We start from the raw sequence: 11,592 nt of genomic DNA on the forward strand, positions 1-11,592 counted from the left end.
TAGATACAGAATTTTTTCTTCTCTTTTATACATTATTTGAACACAGGTTGAGTGGCTCTTTTAAATCATTCTGATGTAACATGTAATTGCTTTTAAATGATGTTATTTTTATAATATTTAATTTTTATATATTTCATTTTAGATAATTATATCATATCATTTATTTTGAGTATAAACAATATTATAATTCTGTTTGAAAGTTTAATTATATATGATATTATAATTTTGGCTATGTTTGGAATTGATTGTAAAATCTCTATATGATATGAATTATTATAAAAGAAGTATCTTCTAAAAAAGAATAAGCCTTTAATATTTGATTTGATTGTATTATGATACTTATTCAAAAATATGATATATCAAAATGAACATGGAACAATTTTCTTAGATGGAAAATAGGACTAAAAATGTTAAGTTGTTTGGTTTTTTAGTGTTTCAAATACCATAATATGTTCTCCATTTTAAAAGTAACATAAAGTAATCATATATAACCTCTTGAGTCATTTTTTGTAAAATTATTTTCATTATAATATTACAAAATTGAAGATATTATATTATCATTCAATTACCACCATTTAAGTATATAAATGAAATTAAAATAAATTATACATGTTCAACTACCTAAATATTATTTAAGCATATTTTGCATATATAATAGTAAGGGTAAAGTTGAGATATATAAATTATGTTTATTCAATCACCTATATATCTCTTACATATGTTTTCCTATAAACTATTTATTTATAACTCTATGCATTTATTTAATATTTCAATAAGTGAAACTAATGCAAGTCACTTCCAATTTAAATCAAACAAGCTCTTCCTCTAAATAAATCGTTGCAAGTTCTTGAAATACAATAAATATATCTTCTTGAACTGAAATATACAGTTAATTTTATGTTAATCACCTAAAATTTATATGATCTTTCAGGGGAAATTATACTCTATAACTTCAAGGTTTATCACGATGACACCCTCAACTCTCCTATCTTCCATTCTACATTGCACACACGTAAACTTGTTTTGCATTTCCAATATATATATATATATATAATCCTCAAGCAAACATCCAACTTTTTCTTTTGTGCAACCTATTGATATATAACATGAAATTAATGAGCTTATTCATAACTGATATATAAGAGGTTTGAGTAATTTGCATGAACTTAAATTCAACCTAGCTTCATTTTTATCATTATGCAATTTATGCTAATAAAAAATCTGTCATGAAGTAGAATAAGAGGCCATGATATGTAAAATGAAGGGCTCATACGTGTTCTTTTTGTCCATAATCAGCATGAAGATCATTATTCATAGGCCGGTGTAGACTAAATATATTGTGGAGACTCCGTGGGCAAAAGAAAAAACAAACCACACTATTACTACTAATATTCTTTTTAATTCAGCTTATCATAGACTAATCACCAGCTCTGTGATTAATTATTGTTGACTTAACAAGCCAATGCAAATAATGGTGAAAATTAGATTGTTAGCGGAATAAGACATCTTAACCTCTTTTCATTATCATATTCTATATTCCACATATATATGTACGTATTATATCTTAGCCTCACTTTTCATTATTATATTCTATATTCTATCTATATATCTTAGCTTCTCTTTTCATTACTGTATTCTATATATTCTATGTTCCAATTTGTGAGATAGATCAGAAATGTCTGGGAAGGCGACAAATACGCGTGTGACTTGTGTTAAGTTGCTTATAGCATCCAATATTCTGAACCTTTTCTATATATAACTTCCTTTTGGTCACTCTTTCTCTCCACCCTTCATTCTTTTACATCTCATACCACTCACATAAAGATCATAATCATATTAATCATTAATAGCTAAACCCTCTTCTATATTCTTGTCTACTTTGTTGGTTTTGTTTGCTTTTCCTTTAACTTTGTCTGTGCTGTGAGTGAAAATCTAGTCTTTCAAAGATGGCTTGCTTGGTATCTCGTTCAGGAAGGGAGTTGCAGAGATACAACAACAAGGGTGGTCGCCAAGTTGTAGGGTTAGTTTATTTATTTTCAAAGTCTTTTTTTTTTTACTTGATATTGCTTTTTTGGTATATAGTTGCTTTGTTTTGTGGAGTGTTTTATGTTGACTAAAATTTTCACGTGTGTTAATTTTCAATTGAAGTTGGTAGGTGCCTGGTGGCGTTATTTTTTATATAGTTTTGGATATTTTGTTTAGGCATAGATTTCATTGAACTTCTTTGAGTATCTTGCACATAGTGGTATATGTAACTCTTGTTTTAGAGTTGCATGAATAGAGAGAGAAAAATTTACCAATGAGTATATAATAATTGCACGCAATTGATGCACAAGTAAATTATCATATGACTCACTTCAATATTTAAGTTGATATAAAATTAAATGTTAATCACACACATATATATATATTTTAAGAGGTTACTTGTTGGGCATATTCCATGATTTTTTAATTAAGTATTGTATAATTATAATTGAGAATTGCTTGAATTCTATAGTATAAAAGATGAAGTAATACGCTAGAACTCACATAATAAGAAAGTTATAATGAAGGTACTCTTAATTATATTCATAATATAGTAGAAACTAATTGATGACTCTTAACATTTAATTAAGCTTCAATACCTTCATCATATTTGCATATATATATTTGATTATTGGTTTCATTTATTGACTCGGTTGTTATAATGTGTGCTTTTATAGATGCATACCTTATAGATATAAAGAAGACATGGATGGTAATATGAGCAACGAATTGGAAGTACTAGTGGTTAGTTCACAGAAATGTCAAACATTGATGTTTCCAAAGGGAGGATGGGAACTTGATGAAACCTTAGAAGAAGCAGCTTCTAGGGAGTCCCTTGAAGAAGCAGGAGTCATAGGAATTGTTGAGGTATAATATAACATAAAAATATATATGCATTTACGGTGTAACAATTTTTTACAATGTCATTGTATTATTCACCGTCCATTTTTAATTATTACTGACTCTTAAATAAAAGTAATACGAATGAATGATGAATGATATACTAAATATATAAACATTTACACTGATAGTACATAAATATTATACTATACTATAATTGGATATATATATATATATATATATATATTATACAATAAGCACCTCACTCTTATTTTTTCAGTTCTTTTTTTTTCCTTTTAGGTAAATTATTTTGGCTACAATGTAATATTGAAATATACTTTTGCTATTCATATGGCAGCATACATTAGGTCAATGGAATTTCATTAGCAAAAGACATGGCATATACTATGAAGGGTACATGTTTCCCTTGTTTGTCAAGGAGCAACTTGATCTATGGCCAGAGAAAAATCTGAGGTTAAGAATATGGGTATGTTTAGACTCTACTCTTTTTTTTCTTTCAATTTGTGCATGTTTATTACTATTAAAATGTGCATGTATACTTACATATTTTTCTAATTTTTTCTTTGTGGTCATTTTTTGTAGATGACTGTTGCTCAAGCCAGAGAAGCTTGTCATCATTGGTGGATGAAGGAAGCATTAGATATATTGGTTAAACGACTAAGGTCTCCTCAACAATGGAAAGATATTAGCATAAATTGATATCTTTAACTTTAATTTTTGAAGAATAAATTTTGCAAGTTAAATCTACAGTTACTACATTGTCAAATTTTCTTTGTATTTTTATACAAAAGGTGAAGGCTGTTGCTAGAGGATTAACTAGGTTATTAGGGAGAGAAATAGGATTGTAGATATAGACTTGTAATTTTTATGCAACTTCAATAAAATGCTCTTATATACATGTGTACTCCCTAAATCAGATCAAGCAATAAAATGCTCTTATATAATGAAGTATCTAACATTTAAATATAACCAACAAAACATATCACAAATTTATTTTTAATTAAAATTTAATCTTAAATAATTATTCCGGATAACACTAAAAAACTCATTTATTTTTAAATATGACATGTAAATATGTCTCTTTATAAATTATACTCTAAAATAAATTCCAATTTAAATAATAAAGTGTTTATCCGTCTATCCATCCATAGTTAGTTAGAAAAAATAAAAAGTGAATCAAAATCTCAATTCATTAAATGTATACCAGTATGAGAAAATAGTTTAACCAATCTCATCTTTAAATTAGGTTCAATAGAGATATTGAATGCTTAACTTACAAATTTGAATTTTATTATCCTTTCATTATTTTATGATAGATTATCTATATAATAGAATAACCATACTATTTATTTAATCTAATTATTAAAATATATCAACTTATTACAGTTTTACACTGTTGAACGTATATACTTTCTATAATATATAAATAGGAAAGAGTAAATAAAAATAAACTAAACTTATACAAGTAATTTTGTGTTGGATAGAAATTGATATTTTAATCAAATCAAAAATAACTTTCATATTAAAAAAATATAATTTTTTATCTCAAAACTAATCCAAACCAAACAATAAACACCTTCTAAATGCAACTAGCCAGCTAACAAAAAAACCTAACATCGTGTATTTTTTTTGTTTTAACGAGTATTCTTTAGCTTGATTGGCAAGTGACTTAATATACATGTATATGAATCTAGATATTGTATTCAGGAACCAAATCACTTATACTTAGACCATGTCAGATTGATTATGGCATTCTATATTGAATAGGGTAAGGATAAACTTTACATAATTAATCATATAAGCATATATTACTAAATTTCAATTCACATGTTTTTTCAAATATCATCTATTAGTTAATTTATTGTTTTATAAGCTTAACTTATTCTATTTGATTAATTGAAAAATATATATTTTCAATTTATTTATTAATATTAAAATCGATTGTCAACCCAATAAAATAACATATAAATCATCAATTCAATAAAATCGAATAACACATTCATTGTTGCATTATATATTGATAAGATAAGGATAAACTTTACCTAATCATATAAGCATATATTACTACTAAATTCCAATTCGATTTTTTTCTTCACATACCATCTATGGGGAATATTTGCTATTTTATTAGCATATGCTACTTACTTTTTTTTTTTTTTTTTATCAGCAATATATTATATTAAAAGAAAAACATTAGGAGAACAAGTAGTGCTTCTATCCACAACAAAATTACACACACCAATTCAAACAATTTGAAGGGATCCACACCTAATCCATGACCGAGAAAGGGAAAGGAGAGAAACGAGCAGAGATAATATTCCAAGAGTGAAGTTGAATAGCAAAAATTACCTCCTCTACTGGTTGAAAATATATTTTCTCAATTTAATTATAATATTAAAATTAATTGTCAATCCAATAAAATAACACATATTAGTTGCCAATCCAACAAATAAAATTGAATAACACAATGATTGTAGCTTGTATATCCATGAGGATAAGCTTTACTTAATCATATATTACTAAATTTCGTTTCACACAAAAATATATATTTTTTCCAAATATATCCATTAGGGAAATATTTATTGTTTTATAAGCATATGGTACTCTAATTGATTGGTTGAAAAATATATTTTCTCCTTTAATTGTTAGTATTTAAAGCAATCGTCAATCCAGTAAAATAATACATATCAATTGTTAATCCAATAAAATTAAATAACACCTTGATTGTCGCTTGTATATTGATGAGTATAGACTTTACCTAATCATATATTACAAAATTTGGTTAGACAGAAAAATATGTTTTTTTCAAATATATCCATTGGGGAAATATTTATTGTTTTATAAGCATGTAATACTTTATTTGACCGCTTGAAAAATATATTTTATCAATTTAATTATTAGTATTAAAATCAATTGTCAGCCCAATGGAATAACACATTGATCATTAATCCAATAAAATTGATTAACACTTTGAAATTTGCATTGTATATGGATAAGGGTAAGGATAAAGTTTACCTAATCATATAACCATATATTACTAAATTTCAATATCATACATTGGGGAACTATTTGCTATTTTATAGCATATGTTACTCTATTTGGTTGGTTGAAAATATATGTCACCAATCTAATTATTAATATTAAAATCAATCACTAATCCAATAAGATTGAATAACTCATTAATTATCGCTTGTATATTAGTTATATAATCATATATTACTAAATTTCATTTCACACAAAAATATATGTTTTTATGAGATATGTCCATTGGGGAGACATTTGTAGTTTTATAAACACTAGCGTGTTGACATGCACTGTCGTGCCTGTCAACCTGCTTTCCTATCGTTTGTAATGTATAATTTGTATTTTAGAATCTCAAATATAATTTTTTACGCTAAATTTACGGTTGAATTTATTCAATTGGTCTAATATTCAATTTTTTAAATACACTTTTAAAATAAGAAGATAATAAGGATAAAATAAGAAAATAATATTATATGGTTTTTTTGGTAGAAATAAAAAGATATTGAGGGAAAAATAGGAAAACACAAATTACACCATGTTAAGTAGTTATTTTGTGTTTTCCCTTTATTAATAGTATAAATATAAATATAGATATCCTCCTCTATTCAATTTTATTGGATTCATGATTGATGTGTTATTCTGGGTTGGGTTGACAATTTTAATACTAATAACTAAATTGGGAAAATACATTTTTCAATTGAGTAATAATCCATTATTGGATTAAACTTAAGTAATATTTACTAGTATTTTTTGTATTATTAAAAATATTATCTTACTTTTATTTATTAATTTCTTTTTTATGTATAAGTATTCTTTCTAACAATATTGGAAATTAAAATCATTTACTTCCTTTAATATAAGATATAAGATTACGTGCAACTGACCTTCCACTTTTTGCAGAAATAGCAATCATCACTTTGACTCTTCACTTCACCACGCTCTCTCCCTCTCTCTACCTTTTTGTGACTTTCTCTCTCTACAATTCCAAAACCCTAACACGCTCCTTCTTCATCTTTCGATTCACCCAATCTGAATGGGTTCTGAAGGATCCACCGTTGTTGGTCAGTATTCAACCATCTTCTCCTTTCTCCTCCTGATTCTCCTTTTTTTAATTGTCAATTCTTAACATTTTATCCCAAATTTTTATTGATTTCAAAGCGTGAAGCTTTTTATGTTTTTATATGTGTGTGTTAGAATTTCTAATTTCAGTCTATTTGTTTGGAATTGGGTGAATTTGATTCTGTTGCGTATGTGTTATGATTTATTTCTTTATATGATTACTTTGCATTTGGTTGGACCTTTGACTCTGTGGAATATGGTCTTTACCATTCAACTGTTGGCGTTTATTCTGATGCATATCCAAAAATGAAAAATTGACCATGTAATATAGGAAGGAGGAGAGCTTTTAATTTGAAGAACATGTAATGGTAACTATGTATTTGGTTGTGTTTTTGTTTACCCTCACTGTTTCATTGGCCGAAAATGGGGTTATTGCTTGCATTTTGCGAAGATTTTAAATTTTAGGCACATCTTCTTGTTCGTATGTAGTTATCTTGGTGTGGAAATATGAGGCTTTATGCTTTGGCATATTCCACGCACACATATTTAACTGCATCTTGCTAGTTGCTTCATTGCTGTCTTATCCATTCAATCATCCCATTGACTTTGTCACGATTCCTTGAATTGTGGCTCACATTTGTGTGCAAGGTTAGAAAATAGTTTAATTACATATAAAATGAAAGAGCAGGAGTAAAATTAGGTAAAAGTGGATGGAGTTGATGTTATGATTACAAACTCGTTATCTCCAGTTATGCTGGGATGTGGAATAGGAGATTAGCGCATTTGGTGTAACTTATTTGGCATGTATAGGAAGGTGGATTAGGTTAGCCTTGGAATCTGGTGTACATAAATATTTCTGTATTCATTATGGGTTCTAGTTCTTCATTTTGGAGTCATTTTGGTCATAATGATTATTATAAACTACATCAGGATGGGTGATATGTCAAACTTGGGGTCAATGCTACTCATGTGAATTCCTTGAAGTTCATTTTGTAACCCCTCCTTTCATCCTATGCTGGGGAATTTCTCATGCCTTTGATTTTGGGAGGATTTGTGATTGGGGATTCCTATTTCTTAGAACTCTTTCCTTCCCTTCCCCCCCTTCATCACATTTGCACTTTGCATCACAATTACCAAATTTTCCTTACCTGCCTCTTCCTGCATACCAATTTGCAACTACTAGTTTGTCGTACTTTTGTAATCTGGAAGTGGAATGTGGTCTAGATCACGAAAGTTGGCAACCATCTTCTTGAAGGAAACTGGATGAAAGATTTCTATTCGAAAAAGAGAGAAAGGAACACATTGAGTTGTGGAACCATGAAGAAATTGTTTCTTGTAGCCCCTTCATAGCGACCACACAGTTGCAAAGACGGAGGGAGGAGGGGATAAGGGTGCACGACGAGGAAAGTTGTAGCAATGAAAGAAGCATGGAAAAGAGGCACTGGCGCTGGCGGTGCTGGCTGAAAAACAAGAAGACATAATGCATGGTTTTATTTGTTTTTTAAGATGATATTGTAGGCTTGTAGCCCAGGTATCAGCCCTCATAATGATTGAATTACTTACTTAGGATTTAGTATTTTCACTTTTTTGAATTTGGTCCATTCTTCTATTGGTCTTGAAGGAACAATAGACTAGAGCAGGGCATGCTAATTGAGCTCAATTATAAATGAGCTGAATTAAGCTAGTTACTTTTGAGCTGAGATCTGTTTGGCCAAATTAATTGTGCTGATATTCAGCCAATAGATCAGTTGCCAGCATCTGGAACCACTAGTTAAGTCATTCACTTTTTATTAGTTATAATTGATAATTGGATATGTGAATAGAGACCTTGAGAAGATTATATGATCAATGAACTTAAAGGGTGACCAAAAGTGTAAAGTCTTATTAGTGAATAGCTTTCTATTCACTTGTATTAATTAAGATTTTGTTGATTAGATTAGTTAGTAAGGTAGTTACTAAAACTACCTCTTAGACTTGTAAGAGAAGCTTGGCATCATCTATAAATAGAGATGCACTTCTCATTCATTGCATCAATTCTCATAATCTGAAATAATATCAAGGAGTGGCAGTTACCACTTCCTTTTCTCTCTCGTCTTTTCTCTCTATCAATTCTTCAACTTTCTGCAATTTACTAAAGTTTACAAGCCTTTGCAGTGTGGTTTGCATATTCCCTTTTTTTTTATTTCAACGTATTTGTAAATGTAATTTATTAATGACCATGTTCACCAGTTATTGCAACCTTTTTCTTTAATAAAATGTGGATTTGTAGTTTGAAGTTTCTTTTTAAATATTATGGGTCTGTCTATGCAGTCCCTAGGAGTTTCAGATTATTGGAAGAGCTTGAGAGAGGTGAGAAGGGAATTGGAGATGGAACTGTTAGCTATGGAATGGATGATGCTGATGATGTATACATGCAGTCGTGGACTGGTACTATTATTGGGCCTCCTGGTGTAAGCTCTCTGTTCTTTGCCAAAATTCTGTTACATTTGATGCAATAAAAACCTCTTTTCAGAGTTTCTGAATTTATTTTATTCTGTAAGATATCTATGGCTCTCTCTTTTGCTTGTTTATTTTGTTTATCAATACACATCATCCTTGCCAACTTATGTTAGTAAACTTTGGTGTTTGCTTGCCTCATTTATTTGGGAATAGGTTATATTTCATTTAGCATGAAAGGCGTTTGGGTATTGGGGTCTGGTATCCTAGAATATTTAGTTGTCAATTCAATGGTTATGGGGATATTATGGTGCTTTCATCTGGACTCTACTTTCTTATGGCATCAAGCTGTTCAGAGAAAACATGGTTTAAAATAACTAAATATTTCTAAGTAATTGAAGTCCACATTCTCTTTTCTGTTACTGTATCCCATTATTATCTGAAATACTTTTATGCCCATTAGTTTTTGTTGTTGTGCCTTACCTCAATGCATTTAATGTTGTGGCACATTTTAGTTGCCAAGTAAAATATGTGTAACAATATAATGATTTAGTGAATTATTTTACCAGACTGTTCATGAAGGGCGTATCTACCAGTTGAAATTGTTTTGTGGCCAGGATTATCCTAACAATCCGCCATCTGTTAGATTTCAAACAAGGATTAACATGACTTGTGTCAACCAAGAAACTGGAATGGTAGGTAACATTTTGGCCAAGGTTCCGTACACTGTTGTGATTGAAATAGAACTTATAAATAACTAAATTACCAGGTTGATCCACATTTGTTCCCCATGCTTGCTAATTGGAAAAGAGAGTGTACAATGGAAGACATTTTGATGCAATTGAAGAAAGAAATGACGTCTCCACAAAACCGGAAGCTAGCTCAGCCTCTCGAAGGTTTGTTTCTGATTGTTGCTAGTTTTTTTATCTCAATTTATCAATTGCTATATGCACAAGTTCAATGTCTTTTGTAAATTAGTAGCTTCTGTAATGTGGACCATGTCATCAATTTGTCATTTGTGATACCATAAGAATTGTTGCTTCCATCACTGTCCAAAGACCAAACCTGTGGCTAAAGATGGTCATATATTGTGATAGATTACTCCCTCTTTTGATGTGAAATTGCTGCATCTGTTGGTTAAATGATTGAAAGTTATTTTTCATAGATTATCGAGGGTATTATACTGTTGAGCTTACCATGTTTTCGAAATGAAGTTTCTGAAAACTTGAAGAAAATGTACTGAATTACACTTCTGATCTGTTCTTCATTTAACCTCATATAATAGTTCTAAGAATTTTCTGACGGATTGTTCTTTGAGCAAGTAGTGATACTAGTTGATTTCGTTTCTAGATAACTTGCTTTGTAAGACTGTGCACTGCATTTGTGGCTAATCCCAGAACTTGATACTGAAAGACTTGAATCTTTGTCGAGTATATTTAAATTCTATTTAAGAAGACCAATTCCAAATTTAGTGCCTACTATGAATCCTCTCTATATTTACTTAATTTACTAAACAATATATCCTTTTTTATGATATTACATAACAATTTTTTTGAATTTCAACTGTGTATGTGCAATTTTGGTCCACTATATATATAATATTTCTTTGTACTACCATCCAATCATGCATTGCCAGATTATTAAAGGAGTTTGACTACCTTAACAACTGTCTAGGAAGTCAAACTTTTTCTTATAATGTTCTAAATGCCGACATGTCATTCAGCCATTGTGCAAACTGCAAAGCACTATGCACTGACTGTGGATCAAATTTAAACTCCTATCTTTTAGCATGTGCTGAGTAGATTATGACCTTTTTGATACTTTGATGTAACATTGTTGGAACTAGTATATCAGTTTTTAGAACTTAGAAGATTTACAATACTGCTAAGAAACCTGTATGGTGAAGCTGACTGATTGTGTTTATGACTTTTAGGCAATGAAGAAGGCAGGATTGACCAGAAGGGGCTGGTGCTGAGATGTTGTATTGTGTAATTCTGGTGAGAATCCAAGAATAATAATGTAAATAATTATATTCAATAGAGCATCCCAGTTCACGGGTTAATGCAAATTTTATTTCGAATTATGTCGAAACTGCCTTTACTGCAGACTTTAATTTGGCAGCGGGAACCTTTTCCTTTTTTGATCATTTAATGAAAGTATGGTGCATCTACTGACTTGGATTGTTTA

The 11,592-nt window shown here is 29.5% G+C and overlaps 2 protein-coding genes across 3 annotated transcripts; both read left to right on the top strand.

Moving 5' to 3' along the window:
- On the top strand, positions 1,839-3,825 carry LOC109349739 (nudix hydrolase 17, mitochondrial-like). The gene is made up of 4 exons (XM_019590673.1): positions 1,839-2,020; positions 2,703-2,892; positions 3,224-3,352; positions 3,469-3,825. Exons 1-4 carry the CDS (start codon positions 1,947-1,949, stop codon positions 3,583-3,585), a joined length of 510 nt encoding a protein of 169 aa, XP_019446218.1. The 5' UTR covers positions 1,839-1,946; the 3' UTR covers positions 3,586-3,825.
- On the top strand, positions 6,822-11,592 carry LOC109349740 (ubiquitin-conjugating enzyme E2 variant 1B-like). 2 transcript variants are annotated; one of them, XM_019590675.1, is made up of 6 exons: positions 6,822-6,904; positions 6,937-6,971; positions 9,280-9,419; positions 9,975-10,100; positions 10,175-10,301; positions 11,339-11,592. In XM_019590675.1, the coding sequence occupies exons 2-6, from the start codon at positions 6,944-6,946 to the stop codon at positions 11,395-11,397; spliced, it is 480 nt and encodes a 159-aa protein (XP_019446220.1). In that variant the 5' UTR covers positions 6,822-6,904; positions 6,937-6,943; the 3' UTR covers positions 11,398-11,592. The 2 variants fall into 2 exon arrangements, with proteins under 2 accessions (XP_019446220.1, XP_019446219.1); XM_019590674.1 differs by having other exon boundaries at positions 6,857-6,971.

This window comes from Lupinus angustifolius, chromosome LG06 (genome assembly GCF_001865875.1).
Source record: "Lupinus angustifolius cultivar Tanjil chromosome LG06, LupAngTanjil_v1.0, whole genome shotgun sequence".
Lineage (NCBI taxonomy): Eukaryota > Viridiplantae > Streptophyta > Magnoliopsida > Fabales > Fabaceae > Lupinus > Lupinus angustifolius.